The sequence below is a fragment of the Sesamum indicum genome, linkage group LG13 (genome assembly GCF_026168435.1).
Source record: "Sesamum indicum cultivar Baizhima isolate 11 linkage group LG13, ASM2616843v1, whole genome shotgun sequence".
NCBI classification, from domain to species: Eukaryota; Viridiplantae; Streptophyta; class Magnoliopsida; order Lamiales; family Pedaliaceae; genus Sesamum; species Sesamum indicum.
Window position 1 is genome coordinate 18927712 of NC_142669.1, and position 21781 is coordinate 18949492.

Here is a 21781-nt window from a genome sequence, read left to right on the forward strand (position 1 = left end):
TTTTATCTTGTCACTATATAATTGTTAGTGTAAAAAATTTATATTATAAATTATCGCTATAAGTAATTAACAACACATTTATGTTCTCATTTTTTTGAGAAAAATATGAAAAAGATCCCAATATATTCTTCAGTAATTAACAGGAAAATAATATTTTTTGGTTCATGCCACGATATTCAAGTTGGGCACTTAGTTAAGTGGATTTTCACAATGATAGCAGCATTTTTTTAATGGTATTTTTATATTCTCATTTATCAAAATTCTATAACATAAGTTGTGATTTAGCAGTACTACAACAAATATAATGTTTAATTAAAATTAATTTTTATAACCAAATATTAATAATTGTAGTAAAAGATTATAAACCACAACCACACAACGATTATTATTCGTAATTTTTGTTAGTGTGAGTAATACATCTCTCATAACAAAAATAATTTTTATGATGAATAAGTTAAATTTTTACATCGATTTTATTTAATCATAATTAATAATAATTATTTACAATGATTTTTAATTCATTCCTAATAAAATTGGAGGGAATAGTATTTTTTTCCCCTAGTCTAGCTATCTTAGGGAGCGGCTGGAATTTTTTCTTTTTTTTTAAATATTAACTTATTTTATGGAGTTTGAAATAGACAAATTAGCATAAAATATACCTTTATCCTTGTTCCTTAGTGGAAGTGATTATTTAAATTAAATTCGTCATAAATGTAGAATGTTTGGGTTGGTTTAAATAATGGATTTTGATTAAATGAATCTCAAATAAGATTAAAAATTAATAATTTTGGTTGGTGGATTGACATACCATTTTAATTAATTTATTTAAATATTTTTTGGCACATTTTCTTCTGGATTTTTGTCATACAATTACTTTTTTTAAATTAATTACAATTATAATATGAATTTCAATCATTAATTCCTACAATCAACAAGCGACTACTATGAAAAGCCTTGGGTTAAGGTTTGAACTCCAAAAATCACCACATCAACCAAGGCTTCAATTTTCTCCAAACGAACATCATAGTGTATATGATGTTGTCAGAATCTGATCTAGGGTTAAACTGTCGATCCTTCCAATTTACTATTCTTTATCAAACATCATACTCTCTTCACGGTTGGAAAAGTTTATCCGAGATACCTTCCGACCATCATACAACTCTCTACTATATTGCTCTTATGTCCGACGGATCACAGACTAACACTAGATTGGATTCTGACAACAGAGTGGAAAACTGATTTTCCAATCGACGTTTCTTTTGATTTCCAAGTTCCCCAAAGAAGTTCCCGTAATACAACATGAACATTTGATGACACTATACATACTATATTGGCTTCGTCCTCCTTCCAGAGATCAAGTTTAACCACTATGGGTATCTAGTACACAATTTTTTACCACAACGTACCTACAAAAGAGAGCTGCGAAAAACTAATGACCGGCCCACCGCACAAAAATCGAGCCTCCTGGGAAAATATTGCTAAGATAGTGAATGGAGAACAACATTGGCTTTTGCTCACCTTATAAATGTCCGAGTTTTTTCAACTGTAAGATCTTACTAATTTCCATCGACCAATTGTTCAAGCCTCGGATGTACGTTTACCATGGATATCACAGCAGGCAGTTCCCAGCAACGAAAGTCTTCATTTCTTAAGAACGTTGGAAAGGTTGAATCAGCGTTTATGAACAAGCTTCGAGTATGTTAACTATCTCTGTTCTGAATCTGCACATGAATAGCATTTGATAAGCCTGTATGTAGCAAGTATATGCATTGCAAAAAACTCGAGAGCAAAGAATTTCGGGATAAACTGCAATGCAAAAGGCTGATGAGTGACTCCGAAAGACCTGCCAACTCACCCTCTATTATGACAAAAACTATTCGTACCCTAGAAGTTCAAGCCCGACTCTATGTTACACTTGGCCTACGGGTATTTTGGTATTTCACGGTACTTTTAGGGCGCCTTAGTTAAATTATTGGGTGGTTGTCTTTTGTAATATCACATTGTTCTATCCTAGTAAAAGAACTCAAACAACTGTGGGCATAAGAGAATTCAACCTCCAAGCCACGTAAAATCTATGTGTTCTTGTATTTACTTTTGCTTTGTCGTTTTCCTTTTGTAAACAGACTTGACATGTGTGTGCGTAATTCCTATCAGACACGAGAGGATAAAAGAACAAGCATTTCTAATCTTTAATCATGAAAAGAATAACACGAGAGCAAACATTTTAGTTAAGTTTTCCGGTCATATATACTGAAATCGAGTGTAGTGGCGAGTGAAAGAAGAGAGGATTTCAAAGCTCCTTATCCCTGTTAAGAGTATACCCCTATATTCATGGAAACCAACCGTTCAAACGAAATTAAGTGGCATGTAAACTTGGAAGGAGCATTCCGGCACTTCAATCCAGTGTATGATTAATAATTATACCAACTCTAGTAGTAATTACACTAGCTCCCAGAGCAGGTCGTCGTAATAACTCCAAGATATAGCATCACTTATAAATAGTTTCATTCGGGAAGTTAATTTAAGGCATTTAAGGAATTTCATTACAACCCAAGATTTCTACACATCCTGCTTGCATAATTAAGCATCGAGTAGAAGAGTCCCTCGCTCTCAACCAATCTTTTGTCTTAGTTCAGATTTCAAGTGAAGAACTCAGTTATTTCTCGACCATGAGCTTTAATGGAAATGAATAAATTTATATAAATTGCGTCTCAGTCTTATAACGAAATTCTTTCCGTCGACAAGTGACTAACAGAGCTTCATAGAGATCGTTCTCAACCAAGTTTCATGACACATCAGTATTTTGCAACCAAAATTTCTGATATAGAGAATGGGAACTTTCCAGATTAACATAAAGCAAAAATTCCTTACCATTTAACTTAAGCAGTTCCAGTGATCAGCCTCTCCCTTTGATCAAATTTCTTAACCTTCACTATGCCGATCAAAACCTTCAAGCCAAAATATGCACACAAGAAATACGCAATTGTAGCAGGCATCTGGAGACAGAAAGAAGTGCTGAAGTGAGTATCAGATGGGACATTATTGAGGTGTATCACATAAATATAGATAAGGAGACCAACTTGGATGGAGTTGAGGTATAAAATCGTCGCCAGGTTGATTAAGCTTCCAGCAGCGACCGCCTGTCAATTAGCGACTCCAAATGATGAGAGGAAAGACGAAGAGGATTATCAGTCAAAATGATCCTCAGTGTAAAGCCAACAGAAATCTTCCGTTCGGACATCACTTTTCTTAAATTCCTTTTGTGCGGCATACAAAAAATTCAAACTCCAGTAAATGGTGAAGAGACAGAGCATATAGATGACAATATGGTAAATGTGAAAAGTATAGGATATGATATAATTTGAACATGTTAACTAAAAGAAATAATTTCATACAAAATTAAAAAAAAAAACATTAGAAACATAATCAATGAATCTGTATGAAAATGAAACTAGACTTTTAGGAAGAAAATTGAGTTTTGCATTATATGCACATCAGAAGCATCAAACGGAGATAATGTAATTAATAACTGCATCATTGTATAATTATTTCACAGCCAAATTTATGATATATTTACTTTTCATATTTCATACTGCATAATTTGCATTTTACTCATACACCACGTGTGATATAGGTGTTGAAGTGTTGGGATATAGTTAATATTAAATACTCTTTTGAGTTTTTATGAAATGCTTTGGATATATTTTGAAGCATTGAATGCGTATTCTACGAGTATCCGCACATTATGCGCCTCATCCAAATGCAAAATAGTATTTTCATGCAAGAATATAACCTAAATTTGTGAAAGTAACTTAGTTTTACACAAACTTACACTCCCAATTGTGTTTTGAACAGCCGCAACACGTTGAAAAGCCCTCTCAGACTCCAAGGCTCGTACGCGGAGCTTCAAGTCGCCTTGTTCCTATAAAGAAGACATATAATAAACCGAAATTCACATCACTGGGGAATCAGGCCAATCATTTATATATTTATTAAACCCACTGATAATAAATGATACCAACCAATCGCTGGATGGTTTGAGCAAGCTTTTCGACTCTATCAGCCTGCCTAAAAAGATTGTAAAATGCTTGTGATTGTCTGTCCCATCTCTTCCTGAAGTCCTGGAAACATGCAAAGTCAAATTTTAGCAACCTTTTCTATTTTGATTCCTCTTACCCGATCTTGAAAAAAATTATTTTTGTGCCGAAAGGATTGATAAATTTACCTTTATGATAACTTCAACACCAGCTTCACGAAAACGTAACAATTCTAGAGCGTAGCTATTTTTGCACAAAAAGATAAATCGTTAGTCGCCAAAAAAGATAATATATGCCTTCAAAATCCAATTTATAGAATTTAATAGCAGGTTCACAATTTTGACGTTGTACTCCATAAATTTCGGACATAAACTTACGGTTTAGCAATCTCGGTGATATCAAAACGAGGATCAAGTCCCTTCCCAATACCATCCAACACTGTGCAGATAAAGTTGAGGTAAATACCGGTACTAGAAATATACGGAAGTCATGATGTACTCAGAATGACGGTGAAGTACCTGAAAAAGCTCTAACAACGAAAGTGAAAGTGGCGGGAAAGCGGAAAGGTTGATCTGCGGCAATGGCCAATAAATCTTCACCTGTTAAAGATACAAAACAGCCATGAGGACTAATCCTTCCAAGCAGAACAGTAAAACAAGTCCAAAAGTAATGAAAATCAACTTATGTGTGGAAGTCAGTTTGAATAAAACGAAGCCCACATCCGTAGAATACATATGTGATCCACAAATTATTCTTAGAGAAGATAGAGAACACAGGTTTCTGACAGAACCAACCTCATGTTGACATATTATAATTTATCGAAAAATAAATATGCCATAAGTTTAGCAACAGCAAGAACCATACTAGTTTTTACCAAAATATGAAACATTTATTAAATTACCAATTGCGGCAAGACGTTGTTTCTTTTTCTCGATCTTTTCCTCCTTGGTCAGTGGCTTCTTGAACCCAAGTTCTGCTGTTGCCATTTCTCTCTCTCTTCTTTGTGCTGCGAGGCGCTCTTCAAAGCTGCAACATTCAATTCTCAACTTAAGTGGTTCCATTGAGAGGCACCCATAGAGAGAAAATCATTACTCTAAGCAAAGAAAAGTGAAAATTATTTCTCTATCACATGAGATTATTCTCTCCAGCTACATATCACTTTGGTACTCCAAACAAGCTAATTCGCCACAAATGGTTCCAGGAGCCAAAAGGGAGATGACGGATATGGTGTCGAAAAAATCTGTTTCGTCCTCTCCTGATTAGTACATGTATTTGAATCACATCATACTGCATGTCTCTTGATAATTATTCATCAGTTTGCTTTTGGAATTTGTACTTGTTACCTTAAAGAAATGAGATTGGGCAGGCAGCCAAGCAACTATTTATTATCTGGTGAAGAATTTTCAGTTTCACTGAAAAGAAGGCAATGAATTTCTTGAATTATTCATATATTCATATTCGGAAGATATGTTTAAAGGAGACATCACAAAAGATTATGGACGAGGAGCTAGTTCCCGTATCTATGTTGCTTCATTAAGTCTAACTTCAGCAATTAAGATTTACCTAATCTTGTTATCTTCGTCATGGGCTCTCATTAGCCATGGAAAGTAAAAATCAACAGCACAAATTCTTTCAAGGAGATTAAGGTAGCACATGTGCTAGTATTAAGTTTCAAAGAAATAAAATGAAGCTACATTAGAACATCAATTTCAGAGATTGTAAAACCTGTTGAGAAAGAACTGCGCTGTTCGTCTGACAGCAGTCATATCTCCCGTGGGTACAAGAACACCCATTTGAACCATTGCTTGAAGAACCTGCATCAAATTTAGGCATTTTCTTGTGTGAAAAATATATTGACATAGTAATCACTAATCAGCCATTTCATGCTTGCTGTTAATTGAACCACAAAAAATGAATCAGACATGAAAGAAAGCCAAATTTAAAGAACATCACCTTTTCAGCGTCTTTCTCATAAACTCCATAAAACACTTCTAGCAAGCCTTCTCTGATGTTTGGACTTATACTGCATGAATTTAATGCTGAGAATTATTTTGTAGAAGAAACCATGATGACTTCAAAGAAAACTTTGAGAGCGGAAAAACATTTTTCAACAGGGAAAGCAGAGAGGAAATGCACCTTCCCATCATTCCGAAGTCATAGAAGATCAGTCTTCCACCATTAACATCATCGACAGCAATATTTCCAGGATGCTGAAGAAAGAAAGAAAGTTGACATGGTTAACTGAAAAAAATCAGTTCTGAAATTTCGGTAGTACAAGTAGTTCCAACAGTGAATGGCTGAACGGAATGGATAAAGGTATTTTAACTTGATGAACATGAGGAAACAGTGAAAGATATTTGTGAAAAAATCTAGAATAAATTTAGAGGACTACTCACTGGGTCAGCATGGAAAAATCCATGAGACAGAATCTGCTCAAGGTAAGACTCTACAGCATACCGGCCTAACCTATTGAGAATTAACCAGCACCAAAGTCATAACTGTTCCAGAATTGCGATAAAGATTCAAATAACAAATGTACTCTATGTTGCAGTTCTTATACGGCTGATACCTCTTCCGATCAACACCTAATTGATCCAGAGCTTTTATCCGGTTTATTTTGATCCCAGGAACATATTCCATTGTGAGAACCTACAGAACATGGAAAACCTACTCAAATAAATAATGTTGCATAAAAGGATCTGGAGCATTAAAATGTGAAACATGATCAATTGCTAAAAATTTAGACCTGTGGGGTTGTGTATTCCCACAATATAGTTGGGACTTTCACGTAATCCATATCTTTGAAGTTATCTGCAAATTGCTCAGCATTAGCAGCCTCCTTGGTGTAGTCAATCTCCTGAAAGTTGCAAGGAGTTTAAAATCATGAGTAAATGCAAGATCTATCAAACAAAAGGAAAAGACTATGAAATGATCGTACTAAGGGTTAGCATTATTATGTAGTCATATCATGTAAAAAGTTTAAGCATAATAGGGCTCCTTAAGTGATCTTGCTTCATATTTCCAACCTGTTACACATACTTATGTTTTCTCTATAGAAGTCCAGAGTCTTCTTAAGTTCTTACTTTAATAGTTCAAAACATTACGCCATAAATAATTACAAAAGTTCGGATCACGACAATGATGACAGAAGTCTGGATCCAGATACATAGAAGACCATCATAAATCTTGCAGTTGAGCTTACAAGGTTTATTTTGCAGATGAAGTATGCCAAATTTCTCACCTACAACAGTCCCTAAATGGAATTAAGCAGTTACTAGAATACATTTGTTCTGGCTTCTTCATTTTACTAGTTTATAATTGAACAATCGAAGCAACTCTTACATTCATTTGTTGAAAGTTCGTGTGTCATACTCTTTTTCTTGGAGCGTTCTGATTGATTGTAGTTTCCGTTTGGCACCACGAGATCACTTTTTAGGTTTTAGCTCTTATTGTGATTCATCTGGAAGACGGTCAATAACAGTCTGAGAAACTTATTGATGAATTACTAGGTAGACTCTCAAGTCTCAGAACCAATCCATTAATTAGTCTAATATAAGCATTGGTTGAGTTATTTGGTCCAAGATGGCAATCAAATGATTAGGCAGCAGGAGTAGAGATTAATATTTGATGATGAAACTGTAGAATACCTAGAGCCAGTGACGGGTAGCATTGCAATTTGAGAAGGAAATGTACTGCTAAAAGTGGTTTATCACAAAACTTGACAACACAACTGCATCCCTATGTGTTTTGGAGTGGATTCTAAGATGTTCAAATTAGGCAGAATGCAAAATATCAACAACATTGCATCCATATCTTGGTTTCACTACATTCTATATTTTATTGAAAAGATAAAAAAAGATATGATATATTTGAAATGGAGCTGCAGTCTGCAGCTATCACAAATATTCCTCCACAAAATTCAAGACTGTGTTTGCAACACATTTCATTGTCCTTGATCAATTACTTTAAAAGGTTTTAAGGCCAAATTATGACAATTCACTGATGTTTTAGCATTCTACCTTTTTTTAATCTGACCTATGGGTTTCACTAGTGTAGATGGAAACCAACCAGCATTTAACAAAAATGTGAAACTTATTAGCTATCACCATAAGAACTTTCTACAAATTATCTTTCACTCAATTTCACTCTTTGAATGGTGTAGCTTCACCAGCCTCCCTCCTTGTCAGTGAAACCAGCCCCTGGAAGATGCTAATATATATATGTATAAACATACACACACAATTGTGCGCGTATGTATGTGAGTTTCCACATATATATGTAAAATTTACCAACTAAATTGTAGCTAAATCTCAACATCTTTTTGTCAACATTTAACTCTTGAACTGTAGACCACACGTCGTTTACTTGAAAATACAGTAATGTAATGAATAAGTTCTGAGGAATTAGATATCAGCCAATAACATATTACAACTGAACAGTAACTCATTACCTGATACAAGACACTTGCACATTCATCATAGATAGCAACCCAATCCCTTTTTGCACCATCAGATTTTGGATCAACCTTCTGAAGATATTCAGCTATCACCTGAAGAAACCAAATGATAAAAATATCAAGGAAACAAGAGGACCAACCTTTATCAAAATATATGTCAAGTGAACTGTTCACCAATATCATAACGGGTAGAAGTATGAATGAAATTTCTCGTGACTTAAATTCAAAATGACAAAAGAAACCACAGCTTATTCCAATCCCTAGTACTTAAGTCCAATAACATTGATATACATGACAATGGTCAAAGTGAGAAAAAGGGATAATAGTAAATTCTTAGAACCACATTGGGCATATGAAATTGGGAACAAAGGAACCATCACTTTATTAACTCACCCTCAAATTTTTAAGGTCAATGTCAAATAGATCCTTCAGTCCAGGTCTTTGTACTTTAACAACGACTTCTTGTCCCTTCAACTTTGCACGATGGACCTGACCTAAAAGGGGAATTATTAGTCTGATAAATATAATCTTCTGATGTTAATAGAATGAACTTTATCTACCACAGCGCATCAACTGCGAATTAAAAATACCTAGACTTGCAGCAGCAATTGGCTCTCGGTCAAACCTTTCAAATATATCATTAACGGGGCCTCCAAGTTCTTCCTCAACTATTGATACAGCTGTCTCTGATGGAAAAGGAGGAACTTGGTCCTTCATGAAAGAGCAATATGTAAGATTCTTGTGGAACTTATTTTGTGTATAGAGCTAACCACATCATGAAATGATTGCTTCTTGAGGACAATAGAAAGGAGGAACAATGCAGACAGGCATCAAACTAAATACCAAAACATAGGCGTGCAACAAGAAGGTGGCGGAATTGATGCATTGTTGACTAAATTTACTTAATATTAGATAAGCTTTGGTGGTAAGCTTTGGTGGTCCTATTAAACACAAATTCTATCTCTTATATCAAAGTTGCGTAAAACTGCCCTAACCACATTTAAGTAGCATACCGATTAACTAAATTTGAATCAGGCAGAAGCTTGTAACAAAGTTCTTTTTACAATTTCCTGTACCCGGAAACACATCATTACATAACTTCTTAAGTAAACATGGGTTAGAAAACACAGAGTTAGTGATCAGTGATAATGTTTTGCAGATGACTGAATTTTACCTGAAGCTCTGACAATTGATCAACGTACTCTTGTGCAAGAATGTCTACTCTTGTAGAGAACTGCTGACCAATTTTGATGAATGTAGGACCCAATCTCAAAATATTTTCCTTTAACCATTTGGCCAGAACCTTTCTCCTCTGAGATTTTTTCTCCTCCGTCATCCCACCTGCACAAAGACATCCTTTTAGATCCCTTTGTAGCAACTTAAGGTGAAAGCGAAAAGGGGTAAAAAAGAACAAAAAACTTTGGCCCTCTAAAATGAAAACTATACAAATAATAGCACAAACTAATGTGCCAGAAGCATCTATTTCAGCTAGTGATGTCTAAGAAATAGAAAATAGCAGTGCTAGCACTTAAATTCGTGAATGATTGCTTGTTGAACCATATTGAGAATGTTAATGCCGTCGATAAGTGACCAGTGTTTTAACCAATCAAGTGGTTGGTTTCCCTATAGAAACATTGAGATAGACATTACTTTATCAATAGGTTAAGTTATAAAGCATGGTAACAACAGTGCTACTCCAGAAAAATGGTCCCATCCAACACGTTTCCTGAAACAACAACAACTACAAAAGGAGCAAAAGAAAAGAAACACATACACAGTGAGGTAGGACATAGTGATTCTATCATGGAAGTCAATTCAGTTCATTATGGATAATATTGATTATGAAACATAACGCTCAAGTTGATTGAGCAACATGTATTCGAGTAGCTGGATATCAGAGCTGGAGACAGATTTTCGGTAAAGCAAACTGCGTACGCTTATTAGTTTCTTAGGCTTCCCAACATAGCTGAGGCAACATATCAGAACAAGATAACAAGCTAATGCCCAAACTGTGCAATCAATGATAGGTTTTCTTGAAGTAGTTCACCTCTGTATGAGAACTTCTGATTGTTTAACCAAGCTTTGAATATGAAGCTAAGAACAAATCCCCATATTTCCAAAGTCCTTTGAATTGTTGAATATGTTTTAAATCTGCTCCATCGTCCACCAGGGGCAACAGATACCTGTGAGAACCATATATCACATTTATAAGACCCAATTTGTCTCTCTACATAAGTACATGTATCACCAAATTTTGCACGTCTGCGAAGATATTAAGGGAAGGTTAAAATTTTCCCATGTAAGGTATAGGGCGAAAGTCTCACCATTATCATTATAGTAAAAGTGGTAGGAAATATCAAATACGTGCTTGTCTGCCAAATCAAAATTCCACATCAGTGGTTCTTTTCTTCAAAGATACTAAATGTTTTTTAACTCTTAGAACTTCCCAACTGCCAAAAACTTTGCATTTCTTCCTAACTAGCATCATAATGAAAAAAGAGAGACCTTCTTGAGCACCTAAGAAACTCATTAAGAATAAGAAAATTATGTAGTAACAAGGTGATGCCATGAATACAGGATCCTTTTTCTTCCTAAGATCATTTCATCTAAATATTCCTTTCTAGGTCAAGTTTGCAAGCATCACATCAATCATATTTCGGTTCACCATTTTCATGATATGATGTATAGACTTAAGGTAATACAATCAAGTCTTGCAATTTCCATCAATTAGTTGAACCCACAGTCTTTTTACAGAGATCCCCTTAGTAAAGGCAGCAAGAACAGTCATAAAATGAAAACAAAACCTATAAGAAACATGACTTTCATCCCACAAAATAACAAACACCCAAGCCATATTTGATCAAGTTTTCAACATGACAACAGTTTTATATAAAGAAACAAACTAAATTACTGTATGAAAATACCATAATTATGTAATATACCTCGACTTGATCTTCCCCATTTTTCTTAAACCAGGCCTCTTCTTGTCCAATCTCCTCTATGCTCTTCTTTTGACTAATCACCTCCTCCACTTCTACTACTTCCAATTCGCTCCTACTGGCAACACTTCCATTCGCATTCCCATTCCCATTTACATACTTGACCAAACTCCCATTCCCACTCTCAACTTTCACACTCCCGTTAGTGTGATTCGCAACTGAACCATTCCCATTCACACTACCATTCAGCTTAGTCACCAACTCTCTGTCTCTTTCATCAAGAACAGTACTGCTTTCTTCTCTCTGAACAGCTCTAATTCTAGTTCCAAGAACCCTGATATTGCTCCTGCGCTCAAGATTATGAGGTCTGTAGAGGGAAAGTTTGAGTCTTTTTGCTGGGCTGTGAGGAGAAAGAAAGATTAGCTCAGGTAAAGTTGGAGTGGTAGAAGAAGCTGCAAAAGAGGCGGCCATTTTTGGAACAGGTTTCTTGAATCTCAACAAACCCAAAGAGTCATTCTTTATGTGATCTTTGAGCGTTTGAGAATGCAGAGAGCAGAAACCACAGGGGGGGTGGGGGGAGAGTGGTGGCGGAGAATGAAAGTTGGAATTATTTCTAATATTTAATTTTTATTTATGAAGAATTTCAAGAAATGAGAGGCTGAGGAGGGAAGAGTGCCACGTTGAAACAGAAAGATGAGTTTAGGCAATTTGAGGTCTGTGATTGGCTGGGAGGAGACTAGGTGGTCTGACTCTCTCCTTTGCGTTTACAGTCGTTACCATCTATGCATATCAATCTACACTTCCACGCACAAAATTAAATTTATTATTAAAAAAAAATGTAAATGATACCAACCTATGGATGATTATTTGTCAATTTATGAAAGCAAAATGATATTTTTTATATTTATATATTAAAATTAGATCGGAATATATTAACTGTTACCATCCCAATTAAACGAATTTAACTAATCACTATTATAAAATATTTTTCAGGGCAAAAAATGTTGAAATATTGAACAATTTAATTAGGGATGATTAAGTTCTTTTCTATCAGATTTTATGTAATCATACATAAATATTTTATAATTTAAAAAATTATATTTAGTACCTCTAAAATTTGCTTTCATCTAGAAAATAAGTCTTTCTAATAGTCAAAATTCACTAATATTAATGAAAAATTGAATGAGAAATTATATTTACCAGATTTACTGATTTACTCACTTACTGCAGGTTAAATATTTTTTTCAAACTAAACTACACTTATATCTGTGAAAATATACCTCTTCACATACATTAATGCGTGAAAACGTATGAGGTTAATTTGGTCATAAAAGATATATGTGACTTGCAATAAATCATAATAAGACAACCGGGGATTAATATAGAATTTTGTTTTGATTTTTTTTAATATCAGCAAATTCGATTAATTTTGACTAATGGAGGGACTTATTTGTTAAACTGAAGCAAATCTCAAAAGTGTTAAATGTAATTTTAAAAAAATACAAAAAAATTTATATATAATTATATCAAATCTTATTGAAAAAGAATGTAATTATCTCATTTAATTATTATAGCTCAGCCAACTAAGTGTAATGTCAAGCCCTATTGAGGCCATGCAGCCGACAGGATTTGACCCGATTACAAGGGCTATTAGCCTATGATTTTTTTTTATTTATTTAATTTTTTTATAATCATTAATCATTTGTCCTATCAATTTGATAGGACTTGGTTTTTGGTCATTGACTAATAACAGGCCCATATTAACAATAGAGAAACCCATTCAATATGAGATTCACAAAATCAACAAGGAATGAAGCCAATAATTCAATATGGCCCAAATCTATCTAGAATTGAATTGAATTAATAAAAAATAAATTAATTTAGCTTAGGGCAACTTGAAATCGGGACGGTCTTGGGCTGATCCCAAGTATTAATATTAGGAACAGCGTAATCTAAAAGTTTAGAAGCACCTAGTCCTGAATCAGGCATGTTAGGTCAATATTTTCTTATAATACCTTATGCTGTAATAACATTACTTTTTTACCGACTTATACCTTTCAACTTAATTTAAGAGAAGTATAAGTAGAAGTTACATTTCACTTTATATATGCAAGTCAATTATCCAAATCTAATTATAATTACATGTTTATCAACACAATACAAAGATGTAGGAAAGTCCCAATCATTAATTATAACATGATCTATTGGATTAACAAAGTTAATGTACCCAAATGATCATATCCCACATATGTCTCAAAATCACTTTTCTGTTGGAAACATAAATGCATCTTATATCTCTAAATAGGATATTAATCGGACACGAAAGAATATTACTATCTACATATGTTAGAGAAATTAAAAACCATGAAAGTTCACCTTATAAATAGCCAAACATAAGGACTTAAGTCACAACACAAAGATGGTGAAGATACAAATCGCATATTTCATTCTATTATGTCTTTTCATTCTTCTCACAGGTCTCACTCTTCATTTGTGTTTATTGGTAAAAAAAATCTAATATTCTATATGAATATATGAGTGATCGATCATTTATCAATATTTTTTCTTTGACCTCCACTTTAGTTTATACTATATATATTATATGTTTAGAAGAAATAATCAACTAAGAATACTATTTTTCTTTCTTTTGTCTATTTTAGTGATTTAAAATTAGTGCTTAAATCGACGTACAACTGAGATAATAATTAAATCACAAAAGATAAGTCAATTAGAGAAACAATTGGATTATTAATTTTTTATTATAATTTATTTTTTTGACAGACAACTCGCTAGCCGCACTTCAAATGTGTAATGAATATATCGGGTGTGTAGTCAACATAAATGTGTGCAAAACGAAGTGCACACAACAATATCGTGGTCGAGGAATGTGCGTTGCAGTCGGCCCACCAGCTCCTCCTCCGACCCTTCTGCATCCAACCAAGCTGCCGAAGCCTGCCAAAAAATGCTGCCATTGCAAGTGCCTATTCCCATGGAAGAAGGACAGACGGTGCCCAACTTATCTTCTGAATTAACAATCAATGCTTAGACTGTTGTTGTGAAAAATAATTCGGGCATGTAAAATTACATGATTTTAACTGTTGTTAGAATGATTTAATTATGAAGTTGAATAATTTCTCTAGGTGTGATTTAATTTCCTTTGCTACGAGAAAACATTTGTACCTTGTGATGGTATTCTTCTTATATCTTGGAAGCAAGCATAAGTTTTAACCAAACTAATGTGATTTTTAGCTAGAGAAATATAATGTGGTAATTTGAATCGATGTTTTGAACGTAAAAGTAGGATGATGAATTTATGTACGTGTTAATTGAAATTTAAGTATCGATTTTTACGTTTTATATGTATGATTTCTTTAAATGTTTTTAATAAGCTTTATTTCTATTATTATATAATATGTATGTTTTTAATAAACTTTATTTCTATAATTAATTAAGATCCAAAATTTTATAATAAGAACCTAGATGTAATTTTGTAATAAGAAGATTTTTTAAATGGAACATCTATACTAGATTCTAACAAAATTAAAGAAGAAATCTACATGCATGATATCAACACAATTAACATTGATGACGCCATTGTTTTTAAAATTAGGGGACTACTTTTGAGAATTTCGTAAGTAATAAGACTAAAAATGTACAACATTACAAGAAAATGGCTCAATAGCTATGAAAAGATTTGATGCTGTTAAACAAGTAAAATTCTTGTTGCAAAATCTATATTACATTCATTAGCAAGTAAATTTCCGTTACTACATTCATTAGCAAGTAAATATTTTATATTAAATAATATAAATTAGCAAAGAGAATTTTACTTATTAATTAGCTCAACTCTATTTTTTTTACGTTGCTATAGACGTATTTTCTTGTAGTGCAACATCTATGATATGGTCCATTGCAAACACCATACCTCTCATTCAAATCAATCCACAAGGTTCTAGCAGATTTGATATATATATGAAACCATTCCATAGGATCTTATTCATAGCATTAGACGCAACCAGACCAAACGTTTCAACTATTTATGTAATCGATAACGGGGAATGGCCATAAGATGCTTAGCTCTGGATGTAACTAAACCAAAATGCTCAGACATGTCCAGATCACTTGGCAGCATACAATTTGGAAGCTCCCAATCAAAGCAATGCACCAGCTGTGCAACCAACAACCGGACCATGGTAAGTCCTAGTTGCAATCCGGGGCAACCCCGTCTTCCAGACCCGAATGGTATTAGCCGAAAATCACGCCCCCTAATGTCTATATTGCTCCCAATGAACCTCTCAGGTTTAAAAGCTTCAGGGTCAGGCCACACGTTAGGATCTCTCCCGATAGCCCATATGTTGACCATGGTTCGTGATCCTTTTGGGATGTGGAAACCATCGATCACACAATCTTGCATCGACTCGTGTGGGACTAACAAGGGCGCAACAGGATGCAGCCGTAACGTCTCCTTCACCACAAAGTCCAAGTATTCAAGTCTGTCGAGATGTGATTCCTCCACCATTTGCTCCAATCCCACCACTGTTTCTAGTTCGTTTTGTAGCTTCTTCATCACTTGTGGGTGCCTGATGAGCTCTGAGAATGCCCATTCTGTTGCTGCTGCTGAAGTGTCCATTCCCGCTATGAGCAAATCCTGACAGACAGAGTATTCTTAAATTTTATACAGTACAAACTCACAAACCCCAAAACCTAGCTAGCTATATATATATATATATATATATATATATATGCAGGTTGATGAAAAGAGACTAAACAAAAATGGATTAAAAATAATTTACCCCCAGATGTTACTGATAATGTCAAACAAAAAAGAAAATTCCCTGTGGAAAAAAAAAGTAAAATACCTCCATATGTTAAAGTGATGCAGAAAAATACCTCCCACACAATTAGTGCATTACTCATGCCCTTTTTTGTATTTTTATATTTTTTAATTTAAAACAACATTTATACTTATTTAAAAATCATTAAATCTTAATTATTATAAAGTATTCATGATTTAGATCTCATGAGTAAGATCTACAAAACATATTTCATCATTTAATTTTTTGGACCAAATATCATCTCTACCATTAGGATTGTCAACGGGTAGGATGAGACTCTATACCAAAACCTATAGATTAATTCTAAAATTCAAACCCAAAACTAATGAATATTATTTGACACAAATCCAAATTCATTAAAAATATATAGATCGGGTCTGGATTGGGTCTCCGTCCATCAATATCCATTTCTTTATATATCCAATTTGGACCAAAAAATATATTTATTTTTCTTCGCAAGATGTGTATTTTATATTCATTGTATATCTTAATCTGTAATATTAAGGATTTTGCACCCACTGTTTTCGTAATAGTTGTTAGGTTTTGAAGAAATCACTAAGGGATATTCTCCTCACAATGATGAAGTGATATTGTGTCCAAATCTAGTATTAATTATGGTGGATGGACTTGAGTGTAGGCAAATAGGCGGGCCTTGATGCGGTCAACTAGAAGATGAGATAAATATAGGACCAGGATCAACATACCAAGAGCACGGCCTTGACATTGCGGCGATCGAATTCAAATTCAGCTTCTCCGGACTCCATAATCGCCATCATTATATCCACGAAGTCCTCAGTCTCCTTCTTCTCTTGCTTATTCTGAACATGATCATCGATAATTTTTTCCAGGAACCCGTCGAAAATTTTGCTCAGCCTCTTCATGTTACGATTCATTCCTTGAAGATCAAGAACCCCAATACCCGGAAAATAGTCGGCAAGATTAAATTTCGCAGCAATCGCCACTGTCTCCGAAATCACAGCTTTGAAGCCCTTTTCATCCAAATCCCTGTCAGCATACTTCCTCCCGAATATCATCAGGCAAATCATATCACCACTCAGGCCCGAAACTCTGGCGCTGAGATCCACGATTTCCCCCAGTTCAGAAGCCTGTTTGAGTGAACTAACTAGCAGCGACAGCTCGGCCTTTCTCATGGCCCGGAATTGGTCAATCCGGAGGTTACTCAGCAGCTCCAAGGTGCAAAGTTTTCGCATGTTTCGCCAATACGGGCCGTATGGCAGGAAAACCAGGTCTCTCTGCTCATAACCTATATATTTGGCGGCTTCGTGAGGAGGCCTGCTAGCGAAAACTAGATCGTGGGTCTTGAGGACGAGCTCAGCTCCGGCAGGTGATGATACAACGACAGCAGGCACGAAGCCCAAGCGCAAGCTCATAATCGGGCCATGTTTTCGGGCTAGATGATATAAGTCTTGGTGGGGATTCTTCCCCAGCAGGTGGAAATGGCCTAAAATCGGAAGCCCTCTCGGGCCTGGAGGCAGCCTTTTCTTCTTTGTCGGGCTGAGAAGCTCTTGAAGAAGATAAACCAAAACAATCACTGATACTGCTGCCAACATCCAGGCCATTTTTAGTACGTAATTGTTTTCTTTGTAGGGTTTGAAATTTTCCAGCTGGATCTGATGAAGAAATAACTAAAAGCTCTGGTTTCTGCTTCAGAAACTTATGTATAACGAAGAAGTATCTCGATTTTGGCAGCCACCAAATCTGAAAACTGCAGCAAGATGACGATATTAAGGCCACAAAAGAACAAAGCCGACGTGGGTATTTTTGTGGAATAGAGCCCACCATATATATATTTATTGGAACTATTGGATCGATATTGTAGAATATGTTTTGAAATAATTTTTCCACCACCATTTTCCACTAGATTTAATATACTTTTTGGAATGGTTCCTACGTTTTTTAGTCATTAATTTTGGAATGGTATTTATTTTGTTTAATCACATTCACAAATCCTGCAAAAGTCCATTTCTAATTTATATTTTTGTTTATTTTTTAATTTTGATATAATAATTAATTAATAAAGTTAATTATTTTGTTTTATGTTAATTAATTAATTAACAGTGAATTATAGAATGCAATTAATATTAAAAAATGAAATAAATATTATATTAATACAAACATTGTATGTTTACAAATATATACATAAAGATGTTTTAATCTACATCTCGGTGGTATTAAACCTCATTGGCTAGCCACATCGGCCTAGTTAGGTGAGCCTTGGCAAAGGCAAATCGCTTTCGAATGAATTTGCCCACCCACATATGAAATTCTTAAAATAGTCCTAAAATTGAGAAGACTAGACACATAGTCCTCTGTTCTACGGAATTTGTGGGACCAAATGTGTAAAAATTTTCAATTTTGGGACTATTTTGAAAATATCACAATATATGAAACTAAATATTTCGAGTTTTTTCTATTTTAAAAATTCTATAAAATAGAAGACTAAAAATATTGGAACTCTTACCTTATAAAACTAAGAATGTAATTTTACTCTAATGAACATTTAAAATAAAGGTTTGCAAACACCTACTAAATACTATTGAAATTATTGAAGTTATCAATTTGTTGTTATATGATATTTTCGTTTCCAAATTCTCAACGTCTCGAAAAAGGCAACAGGTCACGTGTACGCAACATTTCGATTCTATGTATGAATATTTTATGTTGACTAAGAGTAAAAGGGCTGATAATGTTTTCTCGAAATGTGCGAAAGTATTGTTGAAAATAATTGATATTTTACATCGTGATAATTGTGGTTTAAAGTTTTGATTATAATTGATAGGTTTGTTAAGTATAATAATAATCTTAAAAGTAACTTTATATATTATTAAAAAAATAGGTAATTAGATACGAATCTCTTATTATAATTTAAAATAATTAATTATAACTTCCCTACTTATCATGATTTTTTATAATTAACTTTAGTAATTTTTTTTCTTATTTATTTTATTAATATCTACAAGAAACTATTAATAAAATCGATATACTACTGCATCAAAAATTATTCATTTACACTTTATACACTTTCTTTAAAAATTAATGTCGAGATATCACACACGGAACTTCAATGGGATATGATCTAACGTACCAAAGGAATGAGACGGACCCCAACTTTCATGTGATCTGGGATGTGGACAGTCAAGAGAAAAAAAAAATATAATAATAAGATTATTAAAAATTTTATAAATCCTAAAAACTTTGACTTCAGTAATTAATTAATATAACAAGCATTTATTTTCATAAATTGAGGTTTTTCACAAGCACATCTGACATATTTTCTCAAGTTATTCCAAATATGTTATTATCAAGGAATTAATAATCTCTCTTCTACTACTCGAGACAATAGTGAGTTAGAATTTATAAAAAAAATCTACGAAAACAGATAAATTATGTCTACGTATCTCTACTTATCATTCAATTAACAAAAAAATTACTCTTCCCACTATATAGAATCCCTTCTCAGTTCATCACTAAATTAAATTAATCTAAAAGGTGATCAATATTCCAAATTAATTCAAAAAATTCAATAAATTATTTCAATGCGGCTTCCCAACAGTACCGTGCCTCTTTTAAAGAAAACAGGAGACACCTGAGCAAGAAAAATAATAGAAAGACCATGAAACTAACACTAAGAAAATTATTATTTTTTAATTACGATCAAAATAAAAAATTGTGATGAATATTAATTAATTATTATTACTCAACGACTATTGATCATTGTTTATGCATATGAGATCAAAACATTAGGCACATTTTAAATTTCGGCATACAAAATGAACTGTAAATTATGTAATGAGATTGCTATTTTGAATTTAATAAATAATTCACATGTTATTAAAAGAACCTGTGTTCATTTAATAACATAAAAATGAATGTCAAATTTGAATTAATTGATTTATTTCTGTAATTATTGATAAATTATCCGCATTCTATTTGATTTTTTTAGAAAAGGAAATTGTTGAAAAATTTAATTTCAATGTCATAATTAAATTTATTTTTGAACTTTATTTTTGGTGAATAAAAATATAAAAATAGTATAATGATATGAAATTATATAAGCTTAAGAATTTTATATATAAAATAATAGGTTGGTATTTGGTCTGATTAATTCGATAAACCAAAATTAAATACTGAGTTGACAAAAGACCAATTTCGATTTTGATAGATACCAAAATTTCAAATTTGATTCAATTTAATTAATGCTAAGTTGTGAAGATTGATTTGAAGAAGTCAAGGATAACCTGATTCAACTTAGAAATCCCAAGTTGAGTTGGAGAAGGATAACTCGATTCAATTTAGAAATCCCAAGTTGAGTTGGAGAAGGATAACCCGATTCAACTTAGAAATCCCAAGTTGAGTTGGAGAAGGATAAGTCATGGCTATATATACTACTCTTATTAGCATTGTTTTGTAGAGTAGAGTAGAGAGAAAAACATATAGGTTCTCTGTATAATCGAGAGAAAGAGTTGAGACGAGAGTGAGTGTTGTCTTCACGTGTGGTGAAGACTTACATACTAGTGTGTGTGCGTTGTACTCCTCAATTTTCCTCCTCTTTGAGTATTTTCTCCTGGCTTGGTATCGCCCCCAGAAGTAGGATTTATATCCAAACTGGGTTAACAAATTCGTATGTCTTTTATCGCCTTCATATTCCAACCTGTTGTCCATCTTAATCCGATCCATTTCCTAACAACTGGTATCAAGAGCCTGGTTCAAGGAGTTAAGATGGAGGGAAAGTTTCCAGTCGAACGGTTCAATGGTTCCGACTTTGGGTTTTGGCGTATGCAGATGGAGGCCTACCTGTACGGGAAGGACCTATACGAACCACTTGCAGAGAAGTCCGAGAAGACGAGTGATGAAGAATGGAAGGTGCTCGATCGAAAGGCGATGAGCGCAATAATCCTGTCGCTCTCTCGGAATGTCGCCTATCATGTGAAGGGAGCGAAGAGCACGAAGGAAGTCCTACAGACTCTTGCCGATATGTACGAGAAACCCTCAGCAATGAACAAGGTCATGCTGATGAAGAAACTATTCAGGTTGCAGATGGAGGAGAGGAAGTCGGTGGCCGATCACCTCAATGACTTCAACCAACTCACGACACAGCTGGCATCTGTGGATATCGTGTTTGACGATGAGGTAAAAGCGTTAATTTTGCTCTCATCTTTACCTGACAGTTGGGATGTGGTTGTTACTTCGGTAAGCACTTCGTCTGGGAAGGAGAAGATGAAGTTCGACAACATCAGGGACATGATGTTGAACGAGGAAACCCGTAGAAAGCAAACGGGTGGATCATCTGGCTCTGCACTACATACAGAGTCCAGAGGGAGACCTGACACACGGGGTAAATACCGTGGAAGGTCAAGGTCCAGGGGGAAGAACAAGGGCAAGAAGGAGATGGTGTGCTGGAACTGCGAGAAGCCCGGACACATGAAAAGCGAATGTCAGGCGCCAAAGAAGGAAAAGGAGGGCCGGACAGCGAATGCCGCGACGGAAGAGATC

General features: G+C 34.3%; 2 protein-coding genes across 2 annotated transcripts; both read right to left on the reverse strand.

The window, feature by feature from the left end:
- Positions 1 to 1239: 1239 nt before the first annotated feature.
- ATH13 (ABC2 homolog 13) lies at positions 1240 to 12028 on the reverse strand. The gene is made up of 21 exons (XM_088877209.1): positions 11436 to 12028; positions 10541 to 10676; positions 9668 to 9834; positions 9084 to 9204; positions 8887 to 8987; positions 8488 to 8586; positions 6784 to 6894; positions 6607 to 6686; positions 6434 to 6503; positions 6174 to 6247; positions 5991 to 6060; positions 5763 to 5851; positions 4939 to 5063; positions 4556 to 4636; positions 4415 to 4475; positions 4226 to 4280; positions 4023 to 4121; positions 3833 to 3922; positions 3081 to 3140; positions 2872 to 2996; positions 1240 to 1721 (listed from the first exon to the last, which is right to left on the reverse strand). Exons 1-20 carry the CDS (start codon positions 11901 to 11903, stop codon positions 2880 to 2882), a joined length of 2274 nt encoding a protein of 757 aa, XP_088733335.1. The 5' UTR covers positions 11904 to 12028; the 3' UTR covers positions 1240 to 1721; positions 2872 to 2879.
- A 3335-nt stretch (positions 12029 to 15363) lies between these two features.
- Positions 15364 to 18043, reverse strand: LOC105179000 (cytochrome P450 71AU50). The gene is made up of 2 exons (XM_011102582.3): positions 16972 to 18043; positions 15364 to 16080 (listed from the first exon to the last, which is right to left on the reverse strand). Exons 1-2 carry the CDS (start codon positions 17845 to 17847, stop codon positions 15466 to 15468), a joined length of 1491 nt encoding a protein of 496 aa, XP_011100884.1. The 5' UTR covers positions 17848 to 18043; the 3' UTR covers positions 15364 to 15465.
- Between the last annotated feature and the right edge of the window lie 3738 nt (positions 18044 to 21781).